The sequence below is a fragment of the Megalobrama amblycephala genome, linkage group LG3, assembly GCF_018812025.1.
Source record: "Megalobrama amblycephala isolate DHTTF-2021 linkage group LG3, ASM1881202v1, whole genome shotgun sequence".
Taxonomy (NCBI): Eukaryota; Metazoa; Chordata; class Actinopteri; order Cypriniformes; family Xenocyprididae; genus Megalobrama; species Megalobrama amblycephala.
This window is the reverse complement of record NC_063046.1, coordinates 4,192,701-4,220,025: the sequence shown is the minus strand read 5'-3', so window position 1 is coordinate 4,220,025 and position 27,325 is coordinate 4,192,701. Positions and strand designations below refer to the sequence as shown.

The window sequence follows — 27,325 nt, the reverse complement described above, 5'->3', positions numbered from 1 at the left end:
GTTCTCTATGTGATTTAAAGAATATATATTAGATTCTGTTTGCTCAGACTATAATAGTTGATTCTTGTGTGTAGGTGGTTTCATGTACTATCAGAAATCCTGTGAACATGCTTTATGAATTTCACACTCTCATCCTAATGTAAAACAGACTACAAACAGAGTGTGAAGTCTGGACTCTCGGCCTCCAATCTGTCACATCCATCTCTTCAGACACAGACAGAAAGAGGGTGCTACTCACACAATTTTCCTTCAGACAGACTCTCTGGCAGCTTAGTGGTCAGTTGGCCATCACAGGCTCTGGGCACAACTGACTTTTCACTCAGCCAGCATCTGCTGGTCCTTGAAAGGGCCCCATCATTACTACATCACATTCAAGCTATTGGACTGCAGCTGAAGCTGTTGTGCTTCTAAACACCTCAAAACTACTCAGAAAATTCTGGAAATAAAATCCACAAATGAGGCCATTGTAAAGAGAGGGTAAATTTGCTTTTCCACTGATTGCAAACCAAAACCAAAAGTCAAGTCACATTTATTTCTATAGTGCTTTATACAATACAGACTGTTTCCAAACAGACTATTTCAAAGCAGCTTCACAGGATCAGAAACAGTGATGCAAACTTCATATAATATGAGAAATTAAAATTCTAAAGCAGTTCTTAAAATACAATAGTGTCATTATTCAGCTCAGTGTTGATTAAATGCAGTTCAATTTAAAGTTAATCAATTATGAAATGAGTTCAATTCAGTTCTACAGAAGACAATAGTATTAATCACCCTCAATTCAGTTTAAATTTTTGTTCTCATCCAGCAGTGTCAGTGCAGTCTAATGGATAATTTTACTGAATATTTTTTTAAACCCCCACAGTCACTGATTCTGAGCATTTTGCCATCTTCAGAATAAAGTCGAGTAGAAGAACAGGCTAATCTGAAATATATATGGTCAAGTAGACTGACCTGAGGGAGTCCAGACACCTGGCCCTTCTGAAGAGGCTGAGCGATGGAGGCAGAAAAGACCTGAGCATCCTCCACTGGCCGGCCCTTCATGTAGTGCTTCCCAGCCTCATATATATCCACCTCAATCATCTTCCCTTTGAACTCAGGCTTCTTGGGCACCAGTACCTGCAGATGCATGAAGGAGAACATTTTACCAGGTCAGTCCCTTTAGGTTAAAAATTGTAAATTCTTTATAACACAATATACAAAACAGCATCATGAACAAAACAAAACAATAGGAAACCAGGGCAATCTACAGTGTTTAGCAACAAATATAACCTACAGCTCACAAATGGACAGTGGAAAACATTTATGAAAACTGCAGAACTGTGACTTTTTGCAACCGATAATGCAAATAAATTGATTCTTGTTAACCTTCAGCTCTGAGATCCATATCATCAATGAATGTGTAAGTAAAAATTAAGCACTAAATCAAAACACAAGGCACAGGGAAAAAAAAAAAAAAAAAACATTTGAAGGGTGAGAGCCAAATCAAACACCATGGTCTTCTCATGTCAAGTGTAATTCTGGAGATCAAAAGCACTTGACACATCAGAGTCGTGCCAATGTCCGTTGCCCGTTGTTCATTTTCATTGTTCATCCTGTTGTTTTGAACTTGTAAATGCCACATTGACCATGTGGAAAAATAAAAGAAAGACACAAACAAGCATCTTTTTTCATCACGTGCTCTTGCGTTCTTGATGCCAGGTCGCCGTACACTCCTCTAATCCCAGAGCATCGGACACATTCGGCTGAGACCTTTAGATCTTCATGCGGTCTGAAGGGAGATGAATCAGTTCACGCGTGGAGGCTGAGTTGGATTAAAAAGCTGTGCAGTTGGATCTTTAGGGGTTTACATTGAAATTGCCTTCATTACGCTGAGCGGCAGATAAATTTGGAAAGTAAAAACCACCTTCCCCAGACATGAAAGGCTCGGCAGAAGCTTAACGCGCATTATGATTCATCAAAACACCGACATATCAGAGGATCTGTCGAATACGTTTTCAATTAGGCTGGGGAAATAAATGTGTTTTTCCTTTTCCTCCATCTCTGCCTTGGCTGATGTGTGCCATGAATTTTAATACTTTAATATAAGAAGAGTTTTTTCCCCATTTACTTTTTCATTCAATTACACAAACCCTGAAGGTCAAACACTAACATTTTAAGGTGGCAGATAAAACCCTCATGTGTCTTTGTCTTGTCTCTATTGAGATGAGTCCTTGCACACTTGAAACCCATTAAGAGTGGTCCACATTCTGCTGGAAATTGCAAATCATGTCTACATCCAGCTTCTCATTGTTAAAACGAATGGTATTTCAGAGCCCGTGGCAGAGAATGAGGCAGCGTTTCTTTAAAACTCTTGAGTCTTTTTGAAAGCGAAGATCTGTGGCAGCACTAAAGACTACAAGCATGTCCTTAAAGAACACATGAGCAGGATGGTGGAGGACGTTGTGTTGAGGTGAGGAGTGTGGTTGGTTAGGTGTGAGCCTGTCCACTGTTTGGTTGGGGGTGATTTAACCAGGAGAACTGCTGGGTGTGGAGCACACATACTACCTAGTGCACAGACAATATAGTAGTTTAAGATGTGTCATTGAAAGGCCTTTGTTTTAAACCCCATATGGAAAATCCATAAGGGTGAACCAATGAGTTCTATAATACCTTTGCTGTATTAGGCATCTCTAGAGTGCAGACAGGTGAACAATAGTAAACAATAGTAGCAGCTCACTTGTCTGCACCTACACCCCACTGCTCACTTGCAAAAAATCGGATGAAATTTTGATTGTTGAGCGACTAAATGACTAGCTAGAAAATAACCCACCCAACAAATATTAAGGCCTGTTTTTAAACATCTCATCATGCTGGCAGATGTTTTTACTCATTTATGCTTAAACCTGCTCGCTGCCATCCTTGACAAGTCTGAGCAGCTCTGTCTTCAGTCTTGTCTCTGACATGGGCGCTGGCAGTGCAAAGACAGACTGGGCTTAAGCTCCAAACGACCTGAGCTGAGCTCTTAATCGGCACCATGTTCATGGTGATCCGTTGAGTAAAGCTGGGCTCTCTCTGATGGATGGTCAGTCACGTCTCGAACACTCTGGAGAGCGTTCCAGCTTTCAGACAGCAGATCAAGAAGGAAAAGGAGAAACAATAGAGGAAAATAAAACAGAGGGCTTGCACCCCAGATTAGACCTCCCATCCTTTAATGCGCATCCCCGTCCTCAATCAATGGAACTGGAGGTGGTTTTCTGCTGGCCATTATAATGGAAAGATCAATGGCGGCTGGCGGGATGGGTGACCTCCATGACCTACAAGGAGCTGAGAGCTGCAACACTGCGCTTGTCTGTGCTCACTAACATCTATTTCACTTCAGACCATTGACTAGTTAGAAAGGAAACCAATGGCTTATAACAATGCAGACGACATAAGTGCATTCAAAATGTAAAGGAAATATAATATATTGGAGACATTGCCAAACACTTCAGGCACCATCAAGTGTCTTCCTATGGACAAATCTACAAAAGTTTCTTTTGCTGCGTTCCATGAAAGAAAGAAAGAAAGTCATATGACATGAAGGTGAGTAAACAACTACATTCTTTTCATTGATATTTCTTTAACTCTGAGGTGATTCTGGCATTGTTTGGAGACAGATGTCTCTGAAAGGGATGTTCAAATGAGAAGCTGGTGGAACAGAAAACGTTAGTAAGTACACTCTGTCTGAGCAGAAGGAAAGGCCAGCTAGGAAAGTAAATGGACCGTCAATTATCACGTCAACCAGAAATGCAGTGAGGACGCCGGGTCATGATGGGAAATGCTGGAATTGTGCTGCTGCTGGTATTTCTGCTGTAATTACGAGGTGAGGGATAGACTGGATTAAAGAAGATTAAAGAAAACACAATCTTGTTCGGTTCACATTCATATTGTAGACCTTATGGATCTACAAGTTAAAAGGACAATTTTTTCCATTGCTCTCTTCACAATCAGTGTGGGCTTCATGGATGCTCTGAATAAAAGCTAACATTTTCTTCGGCTTACAAATCACTTTAAACAGTACCTTGTAAATTCTTTCACATGGGGAAATATGATCAAACCAAAATTCTCCAGAAAAAAATGTGAAAATTATAGAGAAGCTTTTTGCCTAAAGACAAGCCTGCAAACATCTACTCCAAACTTCAAATACTTGGAACACAGGTGTTAATGATATATTAGAAGATGTCGTAAAAGTATATATTTAAGTGTATGTACATGGACACTTTTAAACTCAATGCAGTTGAGCATTTTTCCCATTTTATATTCAAGTGAAGTGTATTACATGTATTTACAAGATGACTGTTTGTAGCTGGATTTCATGGAATGACTTTGCATTCATTGTTCTAAATATATAAATGCAGATTTAAACAAAATCTCAAGTAGACATGAACTTATTATTCATCTTTAAAAAAAAAAAAAACTCTTATGATTCATATATGAGTATTTCTGTCTAGATATGTCTCATGTTTTGTAGGCATGCTCAGTTTGAAATTTAAACATCAAATGTACTTGTTGTAATTGAAAACCTTGGCTTTTGACATGGAAACGACTGAAATAAAATCAATGCTTCACTTTCCCTCATCTGGTTTTTACTTCAGGAAATGTGACACTGAATGAACCCAATCATTGGACTAACACAATATGAACCACAAAGGAGCTCATACATCACTGTTGCAGTTCAGCAGAATATATCTACTAAGTCAAAGGCAGGGTTATTATAGGTAACAAACTAAAACCATTAACAAAAATTACTTGGAATAAAATAAATGTTTAATGTAAAAAAAAAACATTTCTCATTTTAATTTAGTTGATATACTAAAATAACTGAAACTGAAATAAACAATAAAAAAGTTATATAGGCATATTTAAAAATAAAATACAAAAAATAAAATAAACTAACTAAACTTAATATGAAAAAAGGAAAATATAAAATTTAAATCTATTTCAAAACTTTAAAAATATCTTAGTCTCAATGACACTAAAATAACACTAGTCAAAGGTCAACTTGTACCTGCTCATAGAACTTGTTGTGGGCGACATAGTACTGGGAATCAAAGGACTCTTCAGTGACCAGCACACGCTGCCTCTGCCCGATCTGTGAGACAAGACAGAGAAACACACATGAGCAGGTTAAATGCATCTGAAAGACACAAACAGACTAGCATGCGGCTCCTTGAAGAAGTCTGTGTGTTTTTAATTGTGATGAAGAGCTGTCACTGGCCCACAGCTCATCTAAAAACAAGCATTTAAAATCCCCTTCCCGACCTGACAGCAAACACAAGTGTTTATTAGCTTGTAAAAAGATGACATTTGTACCGAGCCTAAATTGTACAGATGTATTTAACCCTCATGCATGAGAGAAACAGGACCATCATTCATTCACATCATTATTATGTGCTAATTGGAGGAAATAAAAGGGGCTGCAGCACATAGAGATGGATGTGTCTAGTCCGTGACTATTGTAAGCTGTACGCTGATATTATCTTACGATGGAAAATATCTCCTTTCATTCACACTGTCACAAAACGACTGTGCATGTATTTAATGATTTTCAAAAAGCCTTTGTGTGCGACCATGGGTTTACTGCTCACAGTAGTCAATTTAATGCACAGACAGACATTTGGGAGAATAACACAAATCCAAACGCACGCTTTTAGAGGAAGCGCAAACGTGTGCACATTGTGTGTGAGGCCTGCCATGCCTTCAAAAAGAAAGATAGATGCTTTATGAAATCCAGATTGCCCTCTTTCTATTTAGCTGAAGCATCTGGCCTTTTGAAATCACAACTAACTTAATGTGCTTTGCGGAGCCTATTGGCCTGTGAAAGGGGCCCACTTTCTTTGGGGCCCCTCGGCCGACTGCAGGAACAAGAGAGCTGCTCGCTGAACCCCAGTGCTCATGAAAATGTGTCTGTTTATCCAGCCCAACCAATCTACACACACACACACGGGTGAGCTATATGCTTACAGAGCAACTGGAAACCCTGAATATGAACTTCATTGTGGTTCTGTCACAATACATACAGCATTTCTGCTTGATAAAATGGGGAAATGCACAAAATTAATGCACAATCAATTAATCTTTCTGTTATGCAGCGACATTCAAATACTTAAAAAATAATCTTTCTATACAATGAATGACAAGGGCTGTGTCCGAAAGCTTAGGCAGCTGACTTGTTGCCTTGATGCCCTATCAGACAATGACTTTGCAACCCTTCTGAGGCAGCATAACAGTCTAATAATCTACAACAAGAAAGAAGAGAGACCTTTGGTCAAAACTAAGTGAATATTTAATTACTACGATAGTAATTTTTCAATAGAAATGACATCAAAAGTGTAAAATGTTAGTAATATATTTCCATAAAAAACTTTCAGATGCCATCTTTAATTTTTAGGCCAACTGTCACAGAATCACATGGGATTGTGGGGTATCATAGCCAATGATGGATACATCTATGCTGCCTTCAAAAATCAATCAAATTAAGGTATCTCAGTAGACAGGATGTGGCCCAATCAATGGATTAAGACGTGCCTTGTTGCCTTCCTACCTCTGAATGCAGCCTGCGGAGAAAGCATTTTAAAGCTTTCGGATGCATCCTAGATCACAGTGAATCAGGACAAAAAGAGAGGACAGTGTTCTAACTTCAGCCTCTCCAAGGACATTCAAGCACTGAACAACAGCAGTGGTGTGGTCACCGGAGGTCAAAGGTTAATAACGGCTCCACATTGTTTGGGCTGTGAGACTCTTTTACAGTTGAAGGCCTGTCTCAGCTGCTCTCTGCTCACTGTGAACGTGTTTAACTCCCTGAGGTCTGAAAACGCGCTGGCGCGTTTTGCAGGATTTTTTTCACATTGCAGCAAAACAGACTTAAAATACTCCATTTCTTGTCATAGAGACATAAGTAACATATCAATTGAAACTATAGAATGTCTTCTTTTATTTGTGTACACTCAGAGTAAAAACACAATGCTGTGCTTTTTGTAAAATAAAGAAAACTAACATGATGCGTGATCTCTCCTCTCCCTCTGAACGAAGTCCAATCTGATAGTTCTCAGAAAATGAACTGTAACTTATGAATACTAATGACAAAAAAAATGACACTTACGTCTAAAGAAACGTTGAAATGTCAGGTTTTAAATCGTGCAAGTCAAATCAAAAACAAACATTCTGTGTTTATGTAATCTGTATGAAAAGAGAGCCATGTCAGAAGTCTGTGATTCAGCTCATTATCCGCTAATGCGGCCACGTCCACGGAGCCAGCGCTATTCAGACGCAAATTCAGAGGCAATACATGCATTCATCGTCTCAACCGTGTATTTATTGTCTTGAAAAGTGTTTATTTGGATGTTAAAGCAATGGTTAGCGAACTCTAGAAGACACGCCGTTAGTTCCTAGTTCCTTTTCTTCTTTATATGAATTTGTGGCCTAAAGGTGTACAGAGAGCGCCCTCCGGCTGCAAGTATGAATTGAAAATACCATTCCTGAAATGTCCTATTCTTCTTTAGAATAATTTGTGGACTAAAAGTGTACAGAGAGCGCCCTCCGGCTGCAAGTATGAATTGAAAAAACAGTATCCAGCACTCATAGTGATGACAATAAATATTACTTCTCAGTATAGAAAATTGACATAAATATATAAGAATCCATCAATATTTCTCCAAATGTGCATGCTTTTAAGCTAAAAGCCTATATGAAATGCCATAGAGGTAACATAATTGTTCAGACACTTTGCATCACAGAAATACATTTTATTTTAAAGAATATAATAGAATACCATTATTTTAAATTGTAATAATATTTCACAGTATTGCTGTTTATGATGAGCTGAGACATTATTACAGAGGGTTTTTTTCACAGCCTACCTGACTGAAAGGCCTCATTAATATGCAAGTCATTTCAGGTCATTATTATGTGATTCTTTTATCTTCTCAGGGGTAAATGGCCCATTATTCATGCAGATTCACGCCTCCACACATACTGTGTTTCTTGACAAAAAGTGTCTTACAAAAACTAAATCAATATATTGTTTTATATGAAGGAGTAGGCAGCATAATTTTTACATAATTCTGAAGCAAAAACTCTAGTCTACAACCTCCAATACCCAAAAGTCTTGTGAACACAGATTTAATATACTTTTTTTGGCCTTATTTCAGTGACTTAAGTTTTTTGTTTTTTCAATAACCACGCATAAACATTATTCCTTCAAAAATACAAACATGTACATACATGTTCCTCACATATTATTGTAGCCTAGTTTGTGCTGAATACAGTGTAATGACACTTTTGTCATTTATATGTTTATGAACAACTGAAAAAAGCACAAATGTCAGGGCATGTCAAAACTTCTCCAAGCCCCAAATCAGCCTCAGACTCCAGAGGGTTAAAGGGGTAGTTCATTGTGATTTCACTTTTTTAACTTTAGTTAGTGTGTAATGTTGCAAATCTGCAAAGTTACAATGAAAAGTTCAATACAAACGGAGATATTGTCTTTTAAAGTTATGGCAGTTTAATGCCTACAAAAACGACCGGTTTGGACTACAACGAGCTTCTTCCCGGGTGGGTGACATCATAAACCCTGCAAAACCCTGCCCCCGGGAACACACAACAAAGTAGGCGAGGCCATGTCGCGCAGCATAATGGAAGCGGAAGAGTTGTGTACACCGGACGCGAGCGGCGCGATGCGTCAAAAGATAATAGAACTCATTATAATAATAATCTGTGATATTTTCTACACTGGATGCGGCGTGGAAGACAGCTTCCAGAATCTACATGAATTTAATGCTGGATTTGCACAAAGGCTTTTACTGAAAGATGGAGCAGTTCCCACTTTAAAAGCAGAAGCTGCTGTTTATTGGCCCCAAACTATAAGTACATTGTATTGTTTTTTACATGTCTTTTAAATGTATAGTTCTGTTGCTATTTTTGGTTGCATCAAGGAAATAAACAAAGACCAACGTGTTTTTGCCTCACTAGCCAGTTAGCTAAATTCTATTGCATACTTCTCTAACAAACGCCAACAAACGTCTATGTTCATAGACAAACAGTTGTTCATGCTATAAATTAAACGGTACCTTTACAAAAATGCTACTACTCAGTCATGTATTCGGCTTCAGTAAAGCTTTAATCAGGATAAAAATGTATATTGAAAGCTAACAAACAGCAGTGACAGCATATCTAAACACTTTTGACACAAATACAAAAAATGAAATACCATTCATAATCGTCCTTTAAAAGCTGCGATTGCAGAGGTTTTGCTTGACCCTCTTCATCTGGGTCTGATTCGGCTCAATTTGATAAGGCAATATAGACGCCATTATTTACATTTCCACTAAAGCACATAACAACGAATGGTAAGGGGCGTGGCGTTTCCGGACGCTTCAGCGAATCACAAAACACTGGGCCAGCTACCAACCTGCTAACCAATCTGAGCATATTGCGTATTTCGGATGGAGCGGCTTCATAGAACCAGTAAGTCAAACGAGCCGTTCATATGACAGTGGAAACTGAGGTGTAGAATAAAGGTAAAATATATGAAAAATACAGCGTTTTAAAAAAAAAACCCTGCAGCATTAAGACATGTTAAACTGTGCCCCAAAAACATAATCAAGCCTAGAAAAAAACACCCCTTTAACATGCGACTGAACTCTCAGCGATTTTTCAGTGATGAAAATCCTAGATCTCAAACACATTTTTTTTTGGTCATTTTGACAGTTGTGGTCACTATGAACTGTCATTTTATGAAAAAAAAAAAAAAAACTTCAGAAACTGTATTCAACTGTACTCGTTGACTCTGTGATGCACTCATGGCTGTTTGGAAAATCAAATTTATTTATAACTCAAACACTCACCGGCCACTTTATTAGGTACAGGTTGGACCCCCTTTTGCCTTTAGAGCTGCCTTAATTCTTCATGGTATAGATTCAACAAAGTACTGAAAACATTCGTCTGAAATTTTGGTCCATATTCACATGAAAGGTGCTCTACTAGATTGAGATCTGGTGACTGTGGAGGCCATTTGAGTATAGTGAACTCACTACCATGTTCAAGAAACCAGTTTTAGATTTGAGCTTTGGGACATAGCAGGATAGAAGTAGCCATCAGAAGATGGGTACACTGTGGTCATAAAAAGATGGACATGGTCAGCAACAATACTCAGGTAGGCTGTGCCATTTAAACAATGCTCAATTGGCTCTTAGGGGCCCAAAGTGTGCAAAGAAAATATCCCCCACACCATTACAACACCACCAGCAGCCTGAACCATAGATACAAAGCAGGAGGGATCCTTGCTTTCATGTTGTTTACGCCAAATTCTGACCCTACCATCTGAATGTCACAGCAGAATTTGAGACTCATCAAACCAAGCAACATTCTTCCAATCTTCTATTGTCCGATTTTGGAGAGCCTGCGCGAATTGTAGCCTCAGTTTCCTGTTCTTAGCTTACAGGAGTGGTACCCGGTTTCTGTAGCCCATCTACTTCAAGGTTCGAGGTGTTGTGCATTCAGAGATGCTCTTCTGCCTACCTCAGAAGTTTTTCATATTTTCATTTTTTTTTTTTTTTTTAAATGTATACATTGTGTTATAATTACCTCGGCAGTGAATTACAATTGAAATCAAGAACTGAACACTGCTGTATGAGTGTTTCTAATACTACGGATGAGGAAATGACACAAATTTCACATCATTCTCTCTTTTAACTGCTGTAATAAATATCTCTCCTTGTAAACCTCTTTTTAAAGTCGTGGAAATGCTATCATGGATTTTTTTATATTGGAGGAAATGGGAATACAGCAATTATATTTGCTGTCGTCTCCCGTTCACCACTATGGAATTACTACAGGATTGTGAAAAGGGTCTATTGACTCAAAATGGCCTGAACAAGTTTCAGAGATTCATGAAGTGAATAGAATTATCCAAAAGTTCCCTCAAAGAGCATGTAGGAGTTTCTCGGACTCTAGCCTGAGGCAACGAGGAACACATCTTGTTAATGTTCAAAGCTGCGCGACAGGCAGAGCGATCACAGACGAACCTCCTCGGGTTCCACACATCGATGGGACGCACACAACAAAAGGAAACATAAGACACATCCTCGCAGGAAAAGCTGCTTACCATGTTGTTCTGTGGGCAAATTAGCCATACAAGAACCTGCTTTCTTAGCAAGAAGCTGTGATTTATACACACACATTTAAAGTGGTCAGCACACTGCACAGGTGCATGCTTCAAGTTATTCACCTAAAAATGAACATTCCATCATTATTTACTCAACTTTGTGTCATTAACATGCAGATATTTTCTTCTTAGAACACAAAAGGAGAAATTATCTTCATGCAGCTTTTTTCTATTTAATCAGTCCAATTCATAGTGACCAAAGTCTGTTGAGCTCAAAGAAGGTCAAATGCCATAACAGCAACCAAACAATTTAAGTAATTTTGTATTTTTAAGTGATAGACCGAAATGGACGTTGTTATTCACTGAAAATCAGCTTTAAGCATTCTTCTCAGCTCGAGTGGAAAGGACAGGCTTTGATTTCAGTCTTTATGAAGTTTTTAACAGCACGGACGGACCAAAGCCCTAAAGCTGATGTCTAATAATGAATTTAGTGTGGGGTGAGAAGCACATCACCGTACTGAAACATACATCATAGGAGAGCAAAGAACAGCAGTGCTGCTACGCATCCTGCCGATGATAAAAACGTCCAGCATCAAGTTAGTTCTGGAAACACTAGCCTGTGCCTCTGCCATTTGATCACAGATATAATATTCCCTCTTAATTGAACCTAATCTAGGTCGTGGGATGAAAACATCAAGAAATCAAACAAAGAATGAAGAGTGAGGGATTACGATCCTGCAGGACGGATGAATCCCGTTATATGAAAGCACAGGATGAGAAGGAGAGAATATTTGTTATGGAATCTCTTCTTCAGTGCTGTCGTGAATGAAAACAAATAGAGCCCAGCTGGATTTGAATCAAAAGAGAATAATAATTACACCGGTCCAGCGCAAACATGCCTGCTGATCTGCAGGGCTTTACAGGCGACGTGAGAGGATTCACATCAGATGCAGAAGAGCCTTTCAGGAGTTAAAGACTAGCTGACTCTCTGGTGAGCTTCATGTCTTTAAACGCTCCGGGATTCCATAGGTGAAGCGCTCTAAGATTTCTACAGGGAACATGAATCTTTTTAGTTTGTCAGGAACATTAGACAAGAAATGATGCAGCGTGTCAGGATTAAGATGATCATGTTTTAATTGATAATTAATCAATCAAAACAACAATCAGAATGAATTAAACTCAAGCGTTTAGGGTGTGATACTTCTTTCAGCAGAATTAATTGCTTCGTCTGTTTCCTTCCTGCATAAATGTTGTCAATCTCTCATAGTTTGGGTGACGTGAACTTTCTCGGAACGTCATTATTGTCTGTCTGTATGTTCAGTGAGGAGCAGTGCTATCAGAAGACATTCTTGCTTTCCACTGCACTGTTTTTACAGTGTTTTTCAATAACATACATGTTAACATGTTGCATTTGCATCTTTTGCAGCATCAAGTTAAAAGAAGTTTTAAAATGCACAGTTTTTTTTAATTCCACTGCCCTGCATCCAATGTTCCCTCTAATTTTTTTTCTTGCTGAGCAAAACTTTTCTCTGTTGAGCGCACATTTTGGCCACCTGAGCAAAAACATACTTATCAGACCTGTACAATGAACGTAAACACACACAATAAAAAATGGTTTTATCATGCAATTGTAACATTTAACTTTAATGTGCCGTTTCTATTTTATTTTACCCTTGATGTAACTTAGTGATTTATTAAATAATATGTTTGAAAACAAGCAGTTCAGTCACTAAATTAAGCACATTTTAGGTTACTTGAGATTTTTTCACATTGCTGTATTAACTGTACCAGTCTTTACCAAGAAATTCTATTAACAAATAATTTCTGTCCTCCTGCAGGACAGTTCAATTCTTTATAATAATGTAATATGAACAGTTACAATTAGTGTTTGGAACAACCATAATGTGTTTTTGTACAGTCAATTATTAGCAATAGACAGTGTTAAACCATCAAAATTGCGCTTATTGCTTATGAATTTCCCAGATTTTATATACCAGGAGGTTAAGATTTTTTGTGGCAAGGAGCCCTAAACAATCCCCTTGTGAGATCAATTTTTTATTAGGCTTACACTATAATATAATAAAATATAATATAATATTTAAGTATTTAAACTGATATACAGTATTATATCAGTTTAAATGCTTCAATTTGTTTTAATATATTATAAAGTGAAAACAAACAAAGCATTTAAACAGATCTGATAGCTAAATATTTTTAAGAAAAGTTAACGTTATCTAAACATCCCTGAAACCCACACCACCACCACACACAAAAATCTATTTAAACTGAAGTACTTATGTATTTTGAGTTTGCAAGCTACACCTGTGGTGGGTGTGTGATTGTAAATGTCTCAGAGTTTTGTTAGCATTCTGTGCTAACAAAATGACTCCATCATCCGTTATTTCCAACACTTTTCATTAAAACATGACGTTTTATTTCACATTTCTTTTCGTTTCTTACCGCGACTGATTTGGCTCAGGGCCAGCCAGCTCACACGCTCAATCGTCCTCTTTCTATGAAACCTGTAAACCGCATTCACCGGTTCCAACTCTATAGCGACAATAACTCTATAGCGGTTGTCCAGAGCACTGCAATTATTTCTCATTTAAAATAGTACAATCATTTTCTGTTCTCTGCGCGGCAATTATTTCTTCTGCACGTCCGCGGCTTCAGAAGTGCGTGGCCGCGCACGCGCGCAGCTTAGAGGGAACATTGCCTGCATCTAATGTTTTGTAAACACAAAAACACACACTAAACAGGAACAGGCCCTCAGAGGCACGCGGCCAAACATGAGAAATACTGCAGACCTGAAACAGAAGGAATGCATCTGATAGTTTGCTTCACACATCAAATGTCACTTAAACTCAGCAAAAGCTGATAACTGTTTCGAGCAAAGTGCCCTCACACTGACTCAACTGAAATATTTTCATTTGTGCGGAATAACATCCAGCAGACCAAACACATTCAGAACACAGATAGCATTCAATGAACCACAGTGACTCTTAACCCTCAGGGGTCTGAGGATTTTTGGGGCCCTGGAGAAGTTTTGACATGCCCTGACATTTGTGCTTTTTTCAGTTGTTCATAAACATATTAATGACAAAAGTGTCATTACACTGTATTCAGCACAAACTAGGCTACCATAATATGTGAGGAACATGTATGTACATGTTTGTGTTTTTGAAGGAATAACGTTTATGCGTGGTTATTGAAAAAACAAAAAACTTAAGTCACTGAAATAAAGCCAAAAAATATATATTAAATCTTTGTTCACAAGACTTCTGGTTATTGGAGGTTGTAGACTAGAGTTTTTGCTTCAAAATGAGGTAAAAATTATGCTGCCTGCTTGTTCATATAAAACGATAGAGAGATTTAAATTTTCTGAAATTTTCTTTGGTCAAGAAACACAGTATGCGTGGAGGCGTGAATAATCATGAATAATGGGTGATTCTCACCTGAGAAGACAAAAGAATCACATAATAATGACCTGAAATGACTTGCATAATAATGAGCTCTTTCAGTCAGGTAGGCTGTGAAAAAACCTGTGAGACATTGATCATGTCTCAAGCTCATAGTGTATATCAAACATACAGAAAAAACAGCAACACTGTGAAATATTATTACAATTTAAAATAATGGTATTCTATTCTATACTTTAAAATATCATGTATTTCTGTGATGCAAAGTGTCTGAACAATTATGTTACCTCTATGGCATTTCATATAGGCTTTTAGCTTAAAAGCATGCACATTTGGAGAAATATTGATGGATTCTCAAATTTTTTTCAATTTTCTATACAGAGGAGTAATATTCAGGATTTATTGTCATTACTATGAGCGCTGCATACTGTGTTTTCATCATTCATACTTGCAGCCGGAGGGCGCTCTGCCCCTTTTGTCCACAAATGCCTGAGCACTAAAGAAGAATAGGCAATCCAGGAACTAACCGAACTAACAGAGGCCAGAGATCGCTAACTATGGCTATTCAAAACACTTTTCAAGACAATAAATACACGATTGAGACGATGTATGCATGTATTGACTGAATTTGCGTCTGAATAGTGCTCCCTCTGTGGGCGTGGCCGCATTAGCGGATAATGAGCTGAATCACGGACTTCTGACATCGCTCTCTTTTCATACAGATTACATAAACACAGAATATTTGTTTTCAATTTAACTTACACGATTTAAAACCTGACATTTCAACGTTTTTTAGACATAAGTCTAATTTTTTTGTGATTAGTATTCACTAAGTTACAGTTCATTTTCTGAGAACTATCAGATTGGACTTCGTTCAGAGGGAGACGAGAGATCACGCATGTATGTTTTCTTTATTTTACAAAAATCACAACATTTTGTTTTTACTCTGAGTGTACACAAATAAAAGAAAATATTCCACAGATTAAAATGGTGTATAACTCTTAATTGTATGTGCAACATTGACAGAGTATTTTGAGTCTCTTTCACACTGGTTAGAAAAAAAACGCGGTGATCACGCCGGCGTGACCGCCGACCCCAGAGTGTTAAAGACACATGAAACTCACACCGCACTCCAAAATCTAATTACGGCCATTAAATTTAGTGTCTGCTGTTACCGTGACGACCCACCAGGACTAAATGAAGACATCAGCATCACGTTGGATTATATAGTGTGAAAAGAAACAAAGACAAAAGAGTACATGAGGAAGCAATTAAAGAAGAGAAACTCACGTTGAACATCACAAATAAGATCAAGGAAAACATCACTGGTGCATGTACTATTTTTACATTAAGAGTGGGCAGGAGAAAACACCACTGACACACACACACACACACACACACACACACACACACACACACACACACACAGTGAGAGTGAGGTGATCTACAGCAGAGCTCTACTGGCGTTTCATGATCATGAGCAGCGTGTCTCATTAACAATCATTAACAATCACACACACACACAAACTGGAATTTGACATTCATTCTTATTTTTTATTTTTTCCTTAATCATTTAAAAAATAATACAATTTATTTATTTTTCTTAAGTGTTCATTACTTCGTTTATTTGCACTTTGAATTATATTTATTGTTTTTCAATAAAATGAACTAATGATATTATAATTATTAATATATTATGTCTACTCCATTTGCACTATTATTTCAATTGATTCACATTTCCCTCATATTGACTGCAAACACTATGCATGACTGCACGTGTCGCAATGCAACTACAATCAAAACAGACTGCATCCACTTTTGCTAATGTTCAAAAACTGAAATTGAATGATCATTGCAACAAATTGTTTATTTATTGATGCTTTTATCCAAAATGACTTACAAATAAGGAACACAACAAGCGCTCTTAAAAAGGTTAAAGCATAGAAGACGACAGCAGTTAAATACTCAAGGATAATGTAGTGATCAGCAGGCAGACATGAGGGAAGACTCCCCTCATCACCTCATCTGCCATGATGAAAAGCACAGGACTCCAAAACTCACACCTCCAAAAGAAGCAAACAAGGGAATAGATAAGCTAGCAGATAAGCCTATCAAGACAATCACCCTGACCATTTGTGCAAAGGAAGAAAGATGACATTAGCATGTCATTGAGCAGGCTAATTCTATCACCATTCTCCCCCACTGATCACCCCAGTCCCTCAGTTGTTAGACCTGAGGTGTAAACTGAACTCCACTGTTGGGTTGCTGCAGTTTCCCGTTCTGGTTCCAGGCTCCAGTTCTTGTTCCAGTCCCGGTTCAAGGTTCTGGTCCCAAGATGTGCTAAGCTAAGTCCAACTCTACAGAGTTGTGAAGTTGCTCTCTCAAGACTCTGAAGCTCTAAAGAGAGAAACAAGGAAGTTCTGCAAGAAGTGAATTTGGGGAGTTTGAAAACTGCAACAGAGACAATGACTACAAGCTTAGCCCCCATCTTCAAGATATCTTCTGTACCAACTTCAAAATCCTCTCATCAGAGATCCTCCAGATCTGCATGTTCCAGACTGCCCGGATCTGCACTGACTTCTGAATCTAAAGATCCTTCCGTCTGCGTGTTCCAGAGAATAAGGATCGTCTGCACAGACATCAGAAATTCAAGGCTTCTTCAAGGCTTCTTCAAGGCTTCTTCAAGGCTTCTTCTTCTGCGTGTTCCAGGAAAAGACCTTCTCTGTGCTCCAGGAGTTCAATGTTCACAAGTACTTCATGTTTAAGGCTGTGAAACAGAAACTCCTTTCTTCCCACTGCAACGCTGCTCAGCTCAACAAGTGGAAGACGTCCCCTTCAGATTCAGCACAACCAGGCAGACGTAAATATCACTTACCAAACCTCTTTCTAGAGACCTTGGCATTAGTGTATATTGTCAGGATATGATTATCTAATTTGCATTAGATCTTGCATAGCTGATATCAGTTGATAAATAATCTCTCGGTTTATTTGTTGAATTCAGAATAAGGTTTGCCTTATTTCTTCTAGAGAAACTAAAGTTTATCTTTCCATAAGATTAACTTGTAACTGCCATAGTAACATCCAACTCATCCACTTGCATTTATCAGTCTTTTTGCACTTCTTTTATCCATTCTTTTATCCATTCAGTAGTTGTTAGTTACTCTTGTCTATCCTTTTGTTAATAAAATCCATTTATTACACTTGTGTCTTCCTTGTGTTGATAATACAGTAAGAGGCTCTACAAGTTAACGATATCTCACAAATCCTTCAGATTGGTCAGATGATGAACTTCCTCCAATTCATATAACTGTAATTCAGTCAACAATCTTCCATGATTGTTCTTTATTGTCAAGGTGAAACTTGACTGGTGCCCCGAAAATATTGGAAGGAATCATCTGACTCAATATTAATATTAATACAAAATATTAATATTAATATCTAAGACCTAAGAACCACTAAATTTGTGGTACCTTCGAGTGAGGCTAGTCCAAAATCACTACAATAAGTTTCAGCTGTTTCTTGAATATTGTTAGCAATTACAGGAGGTATTAAACGTTTCAGTAAGTTGTATTTTATCTTTCAACATACCTTCAGATGTTCATTCATGTTTATTCTTTAACTACAGAGGAAGAGATGATCATATTCACTCACGCTCTGCGCTGCCGCATAAAATGAGGCACCTATACAGTGATGTCATGCCACATTAAAGAGTGACAAAACAAATTTTTTTTTATTTGAATTTCGTAATTAAATGGACAGAATTTGAAAGATGACATATTGTTTCTTATCAAAAGTAACAAAATGCTGAGCTTATTGTGATTATAGGTGGTTATAGGCTACAGCGCTGTATTCGTTGTGTAGATCCAATGGGCCAAGGCTGGGCGGGGCAGCGCGTTCAGTACGCAATGGTACGTACCATGGGTGGTGTATCACGGTTTTCACTAGTAATAGAGACAGCAATATAAAACAATACAGAACATGTGTCACAGGTGTTTATCTGCATTTTACAGCTTCAAACATACCTTATCCAAACAGAATTCAGAGTCTGAAATATCAGCTTTAAAATCAAACTTTAACAATATCAGGCTACAGCTAAACACACACACACACACGTACTGCCCCCCTCATTTATCTTCAGATGTTTGCATTAAAAAAATAATTCCATTATTTACTCAGAATCACAGTTGCTCTGTAATGAAGCCACACTAATGATGTGATGGTGAATAATGCCTTTAAACACTGATGTTTCTCATATTATACTGACCAATACATCTCCACAAACCTGCGCTAGCTCCAAGTGATTTACCATTCAAATCAGCCTCAGTCTGTCAGATTGCAACCACGTGGGGAAGAGAATAAAGCCCTCCGATTCCCCTTCATTAGTTTTCTTGAGTGAGTCACGGCACCACGCTCAGCTGAGAGACACAATGAAGTCTATATGAGAAGGACCTTGCTCTTGGTTTCAAGTGATTCAATGACTTCAGCATGACACATAAAGAGGCATTTGTGTTGTCGTGGCACAGACGATACAGACCATCAGAACTGAATGCTCATTCTAAAGAGCTCCTGTGTGTTTCATGAATCAGTGTGTGTGTGTATTGTCATTCTCTGCTCCATCAGTGTTGAGTGCTGATGGTGTGTCTTGTCTCACTGGACTCCCTTTGCCAGATCACGTGACCAGCTGGTTTCTTTTACATTACACATAAAACACGGCGGCACTGACGGCATACAGTCAGTTCATAGCCAAATATTTCACAAAGTGCATGCATGGGAACAAAGTCCCTTTTCAAGGAAAGTCTGGCCATATTTGCAACACTTGAAATCCTGAAATCTCAAAAACTGCCTGCCAAACTCAAAATTAAATAACATATTTCAAAACAGCAACAAAATGACATGAACTGTCCAATAAATGTTGTTTATTATGCTCAGATAGCATTAAAAAAACATATTTTTCAGCTAGACGAGCCAGTGTGCACATGCAGCCCTAAGCACGAGTCTCAGGTTTCTATTGGAACCAGTGCTTCTAACAGCAGCTGCAGTGACGCAATGACTTTACCAATCTGTGATTGGCTCTTTTACTTAGAAGGCGGGTCATATTCCGCCATATTGCGCATTGCAGTTTCTCCCATTCACAAGTAATAAGAGTGAATCATCTTTCTATATCTATAGTCTTTGTCGGGATGCTATAAAGTTAAACCTGTCTAATCACATCCATCTGTCTGGTTTACACTGAGAATCTGGCTGCACACAGATGAAGTGATTTGTGCATGTACACATGTAAGACAGAGATGTATTCAGAGTGTGTTTATCTGATATGATCCGTGCTAAGATTAGAGTTACACTCCCAAACATTAAAGGGTTTGTTCATGCAAAAATGAAAATTCTGTCATTAATTACCCCTTTTTCATTCCAAATCCATAAGACCTTCCTTTGGAACATGACGAAAATAACTTTATTCAACAATTTCTTCTCTTCTGTGTCAGTCTCCGAAGCTGTTCACGTGAGCACCACGATGGATGTGTGTGATGCTGATGCAGGAGCTGGCCAATACTGAGCTGGTGTTCTGACATAAAACCCGGAAATGCTGCACTATTTACAATGTGAAAATCGTCGGACTGATGAACAGTGATGACCAACATGATGAACTGTGATGAACAGAAAGACAGAAAACACAAAGCAGAAACGGACTGCTAAGGAACAACGAGAAATAAAGGATGAAAACATGGACAATGAGCGGCGGGTCACTGTAAGCGTTTGCTTTGCTGCAGTCCACAGCACAACTCCAGACAACACGATTCATACAGCTCAATCAGTGTCAATCTGAGGAGTTACAATATTCATATAGCTCATCTAAATCTGAGGAGCTCCATCATCTACACCATGCAACGTCAACTGGCGGCCCGCAGGCCAAATCCGGCCCGCCAGAGATTTCCATCCGGCCCCCAGAATAATACTGAATTCAGGAATAGCCTTGTAAGAGGAAAAAGTTTAGGGCTGGTCCGAATACCATTTTTTGATGAACATCGACTATTCGAAGCTTCGGAGAGAGGGGCTGAACATATTTTTCTCTCTAATAAAGGCAGGAATCTGTGTCTGCATATCCGTTTGCATTTTTATTATTTCGAGAACCGTTCATCCAATCGACTTCACAGGGGAGTGCAGTGTCGCATTTGGTGCAATATAGATGGACACGCGAGACGCGACACATTCAGAATTAATAAACTTTTAGTAAACTACAGTTAGAGCAGCGCGAGCGGGAAGCGGCGCACCTCACGCGGGCAGGGCTTATGCTCCGAGAACGGACACTGCACTAGTGATATAAAACGCACACACACAGGTCTGTTAAATTAAGCAATACTTTTAAGGTAGTCTAATAATTTTCTGACTAACAAATTGACAGAAATTTAAACAAAGAAAAACGAAATTAAGTTAAATTAAAAACGAGATTAATTTAGATTGATAATAACGGGTAAAAATGCTAATACATTTTGTCTATTATTCTATTTTCCACAATGTCAAAGCAACAAAACACAAGCTCAGACATGCACAAACTCCGCTGTTCTGCGCTCTAGCTAGAGAACACTCCCGTTGCTGGAACACGCGTCGGTTCTATTTCTAGCATGCACGCGTTTTCTGCGTGGCTCGAGCGCGCCTGAGACGCGTGTCTCAGTGTGCAAACTCCAACCTGTTAAATATGGGAGCCGAAATAAAAACGGACACGCCACGCAGCTGAGTCGCTCACGCAGCCAGTGTGTCACCGGCCTTATTCAAGGGGGAATGAGAACCGTTTTTTATTTTTAATCTAACGAAACAAAAAGCCTTCTGAAAAGTAGCTTGTGCCATAGCCTGCCTTCAGTCAAGAATGACGATAAACGCGTTCTCTCATTGAACGTCTTTTATTGTTTCACGTGCTCATTTTTTCACAAATGTCAAAATTTTCCTTGCCTGGGATTTGCGCACAATTGCGTGACAGTGATGGACAGCTTGAAAGCCTCACAAATATGAAGCCTACAATATCGCTATCGCCCCCTGGTGGCTTGCTGCAGTACAGGTAATATGTAAAAAATAACAAATTTGGAATTAGAATTAGTATATCAAATAATAACATACAGTATTAGGATACAATTCGAATTTTATTTTATATTACGAGTATCTGGCCCTTACAGTGTCTGCAGTGAAAAATTCTGGCCCTTGGACAAATATAGTTGATGACCCCTGATCTACACCATCATCTACCACATCATGGAGAGAGTAATTCATGAATGAGTGACATTTCAAACACATGATCATTGTAGTCTGTAGTTTCCTCATCATCAGATGAGGTGATGCTGTGTCTGATGTGACAGCGACAGGCACAATCTATACACAAACATACTGTTAATATTAACTTAAAGGAATAGTCAGGTTAAACATCTCCTTTTGTGTTCTGGACTATCCCTTTAAGAAGAAACCAAAAGTAGGCAGTTGATTTCTGCTTTATAGCAGTATTAATCTTTCCCTGGCTATGTGACGGCCTGTATCTGTGTTTGTGATGCCTGATTGCTGCTGACAGACCTGTGTTAGTAAATGACTATCAGAGGGAGGTGATGCCTGATTGCTTCATCAGCCATGTCTGTGTGCTGATTGCGTCCAGCAGTTCATTTAAGCACATATATAACAGCTTTCATAATGATGCAGAGGAGATGGAAATTATATCTCTAGAACATAATTACACAAAATGCTCTCTGTATCGCTTTTCATCACAAAACACACATACAATCAGCATTCACCTTGAGCTAAAGATATTCCCGTCAGCTTCTTGCTAGGAAAACCAAGTCCTAATTTCAGACCTGTTTGTCTGACTAAACCTATCAAAGTCTTACAGCCGTTCATATACACTGAACGGCAGTCTCATAAGAAGTTATTTTTAACACACTGAACCTACTATTACAGTCTCCAGCGAGTACTTGCAAAGTTCTAGTGATTCAGTAACTACATGCATAACTGAAATACGATAAAGCATGTAAAGCGCTGCTCACAGACACTCACTGTCACTGAGCCTGAATGTCTATGAACTGAACTTCACTTGTGCTTCATGTGATTTGCCTTAATGCAGTCATTCATTTGTGTATATGAATTGTTGATGCCACTTTTCCAAACTTTTCAATCAAATGGCTGCTTTCTTTAAAGGTGAAAACAGCTGCTAGAATGTAAAAGGCTTGTTTTGGCATTCACAAATGCAATGTGTTCACATGTGTTTCTGTGGTTTGAGTGATCAGATCTCCAAATGATTCAGACACATTTATGCTCCTGTCCAGCATAGACTGATGTTAATATCACCTTCTGTCCTGTCTGTTTCATGAGTCACCTTTATTTCCTATAGCGCTGTATATAATCCAGATTGTTTCAAAGCCGCTTCACAGTAATAAACACAGAAATAACAATCAATGATGCATCAATTCATTCAATGCATGTAATTAATCAATTAATGTAAGACAATAGTGTCATTACTTAGCACAGTGTTGACGGAGTTCAGTTTAATAACTTAATAATTTTTAAAAGTAATAATTGGCCATTTGATATGATCTGCTCAAACATCAGCCGCAGATTTACAGGAGCAGCTTCAGGCAGGAGAGTCATGTGATATAATCACTATATTATAGTATATCATTCATTAGACTCTCAGGATACACCTGATACCTCACAGGGTAAATCAGATTTGAAAGGTGATGATAAAAGCAAATGACAGTTTGGGATAAGTACTTTGGATGATTTTGGGTAATTGGAAGGGGAAGGAAACATCCTGGTTCAGCTCAGTCTCATCCTTAAACCACCATGGATTATTCATAAAAATGACAAGAGCTTTTACATCATCTCAAGCTCTTCATGAGAGTCTCTTAATTTTTTTTTGCTCAGGTCATCAACAGTCTGCTGAAGAACATCAATTCAAGATGCTTTTTTAGGAACACTATTGACTCGATTTGTTTGTGAAATTCATCACTGAAAGATATCAAGTCTTTTCTTGTCTGGTTTAAGGTCTCCTCGCCCCAATGCCGAGTTCACACAAGACAGAAGCACACCCTTTTCACGTATTAAATCTGTGATACATCTGTGACAAAAAGCCCTAAAAAAAGCCCTTAAAAAAAGCCAATTAACAATTAAACTAAAACAAGTGTTATGTAGAAGCTCAGATGTCCGAAATATCACATCAAGTCTTATTTCTATAGAGCTTTATACAATACAGATTTCAAAGCAGCTTCACAGTAATAAACAGGGAAATAACAGAATAAATGATGCAAACGTTATCAAATATGAGACAAATTTAAATTCTGCTGTAAAGCAGCTCTAAAAAGTCAATAGTGTCATTATTTAGCTCAGTGTTGATTCAGTTCAGTTCAATAACTGTGTAAAGTTCATCAATTATGAAACCGGTTAGCTATAAGCCCCAACTGAGCAAGCCAAAGGCAACAGTGTCAGAAACGTCCTGATGGTGCCTCTTTAGATGAAGACCTGAATGAATTATGGTCGGTTACTGCACCTCAGATCATCTGCATTCAGTCTCTCAACATCAGTGGTGGTAAATGCAGATCCTGGCGTCAGCCCACGTCTGGAGCGCATCTTCACCGGCATCCCTCTCGCCTGTCTGACCATTAATCTTTCTCTCACACTCTTCCATCCATCCTTCTCTCAGCGGCTCACGCTGCCAAACAGCCTGCCATTTGTTCTCCATGGTTTTATCTGCTCCCCTCTTCGCTGGCAGGATTAGAGGGGATGTTTCTTAAAAGAAACAAAGTGTTCTGTCTCTGGGCTTGTCATATTATTACATATTTCATGGCTGCTGAGGAAAAGCAGTGAATGAATGCAAATGTTTTCATGCCGTCTTTGATGGGTGACACTGCAGGAGAGATCAGGAGTTACACATTCACCAACAGAAATGGAAATAGTTCTGCCTATTTTCTGGTCATATTAGAGCTGCTTTCTGTCTTGATGGAGTAAAGACAAACACGGTCAAGATGACAGTGACGGGACATGGCTTTCAGCACTCTGACAGACATCATCATCATCCTGGATGATGACAACATCTGTTTTCTCCAGAGATGCTTTATAGCTTAATTGGACTCATTTCATAACTGATTAACTTTATTGAACTGAACTGAATCAACACTGAACTGACTGCAGCTGATTAATGACACTATTGTCTTTTTAGAGCTGCTTTAAAGCAGAATTGAGTTATGTTTGCATCACTTTCCTGTTTATTACTGTAAAGCTGAAACTTCTGTATTGTATAAAGCACTATATAAATAAAGGTGAATTGACTTAACACTGCATGACAATGATAAACAGCCCTGTGTCTTACTGTGAAAATCAAAACTACTACGTCATACAGACAGATTCTGTCCTCTATTTAGTTAAATTCCTGTTTTAGGAAACCTTTCAAACTCACAGACAACAGGCTATGAAGTCTGAGATGTCTTATAGCAAATGAATGGTGCAAGACAGTGAAGACACCTCTGAGAAGATCTGTGATGGAAGACGAAGGACAGTAGAAAGTAAAGCAGACGTGAGAGAGATTCTTCTGTCTAGAAATCTTTTCATCCTGCCATAGAGGATTTATCACTGCTTTAGGCGTGGAGTCATATTTGCTTGCAGAGATCTCAACACACTGTCTGAAGAGCCCAGGATCCGAAGGGGAGGCCTGGGTTTCCCCCAGTGGGCTCTGACTCTATGTCTCTTGCCAGACTGTCTGTTTAGAGCAAACTGCTTGAGCTCAGATGCCTCTGGCTGGATGGCCAAACTCAATTCCCCACTTTTGAATATGGAGGGCAGCTTCAGGCCCAAAGGCAGCAGGTTTTAAGTGAATGTCCACCACAACATCATGATGATCACAAAACAGCATTCATGCTGTGCTGGAGACACATCAGCAAAAAGAAGCTGACAGCCGACGTTCATTAGCAGTCACTCATGTCATTACACACACCTCAACCACTGAACCGCTTGAGGTTGTGAGCTCCGTCGGCAGAGCAAAACCAGAGAAACATGCACTGAAGCTGAACACAGTTTGAATGTGGAAGAAATGTACCAGAAATGTACCCCCCTTCATACCCCCTTCTTCACATAGAAATTAATCACAAATTCAACTATGCATGTGCATATTGAAATGATGAGACCCATGAACTCAATAGTGTTTTGGTCCCAGTAATAACAATTTAAATCAAACAATTTGTTGCTGTTTTTTTTTTTTTTTTTTTTTTTTTCTTGGAGCTTAACAGCTGCTGGTTACCTTCTGCTTTCACTGTATGAAGAGCAGCTTGGACATTCTGCTGAACTTCTTGTATGTTCAACAGAGGACAGCAGGAAGTCACACAGGTCAAATCTCATCCACACACACACACACACACACACACACACACACACACACACACACACACACACACACACACACACACACTAACTTACGAGTGATATATGAATATGAAAATTAATTTGTAAGACTTTACAATAAGGTTCATTTGTTAACATCAGTTAAATTTGTTTGTTAAAGGGTTACTTCACCCAAAAATTAAACCACATTCAAGGTCCAGAAAAGTAGTCAATGTGACTACAGTGGTTCAAACGTAATCAAAAATATCTTAATTTGTCTTTCGTATATGAACGAAGGTCTTACGGGTTTGGAACAACATGAGGGTAAGTACTTAATGACAGAAATTTTTATTTTTGGGTGAAGTAACCCTTTAAAGCATTTGTTAATCTCAGTTGAAGTTAATTTCAAAATTTACTAATACATTATTAAAATCAAAAGTTGTATCTGTTAATATTATTTAATGGATCTGACCTGATATGAACAATGAACAGATAACTAATGTTAACAAAGATTAATACATTTTGTAACAAATGTATTTCTCATGTTAGTTGGTTACAGTCTACTAATGGGACCTAATTGTAAAGTGTTACTCATTAATTTAATATTGTTTAAATGTCTATAAAATGAAAAGAATCATCCTTTCAGATCCACATCAGCCATGGTGAGAATTTGTGTGTCCACAGGTGCACTTCCTTTGTGAAAGACAACACATCACAATTGCATATATATGATCTGATGTTAAACGCGGTACCACGTGTACTTAATGACCTGCACATCTGTGTGTGACTGATCATGCTGAATTAACAGATGGAAGCAGATGGAATGAGGTGGATGGATTTTATGAGGGGTCAGAACAGGAGAAGAACAAATTTCTGTCACCGTTAAACCTTCTGCTCTTTTGTCGCATCATAATCGACTGCTGATGATGTAATTCTATCTGTGAGACACATCAGGCTGTTCAGGGATGCAGTGAGACCAGCAGATGAAGACAAAGACAAACATGAACTATTATAGCATGAAAAAGTCTGACCCGCTGTCGTCAGTGTGGGTTCATCCTTGTCTGTCCTGGACATGAGGACATAGGGGCGAGTAAATGATCATGTCTGGGTAAATGATCCCTTTAAGAGTGTGAATGGCACTGGCACACTGGGGAGATGACAGTTTAGAGAATATCAAATGTTCTTCTGAATCTTGCTTATACATCAGGACTAGTTAAAGCGCAGAGTTCGCTTTAATTTTTATCACTGCAGAGACACATAATAAAACAAACTGAATATGAACTACAGAAATTGCAGTGAGATTGGAGCAGTAATGCTCTTTATAATGGATCATCATCACAGCTGGATCTGAATCGGTCAAATGGACCTAATCTGGACCTAAATGTTGTCCAAGTAAATTGTTCTGTTTGGCAATAAAGGTGGTACTGAGCTGCTGCTGAAT

At 38.5% G+C, this 27,325-nt stretch overlaps 1 protein-coding gene across 2 annotated transcripts in view; it reads right to left on the bottom strand.

Annotated features, from left to right (window-relative positions):
• The window catches only part of cdkal1 (CDK5 regulatory subunit associated protein 1-like 1), a 491,748-nt gene that overhangs the window by 30,049 nt on the left and 434,374 nt on the right, over positions 1 to 27,325 (bottom strand). For both annotated transcript variants that reach the window (XM_048183562.1, XM_048183561.1), the window contains exons 13-14: positions 5,030 to 5,113; positions 955 to 1,119 (exon numbers count right to left, since the gene is read on the bottom strand). In XM_048183562.1, coding sequence (XP_048039519.1) covers positions 955 to 1,119; positions 5,030 to 5,113 — 249 coding nt within the window. The remainder of the gene's footprint in view (positions 1 to 954; positions 1,120 to 5,029; positions 5,114 to 27,325) is intronic.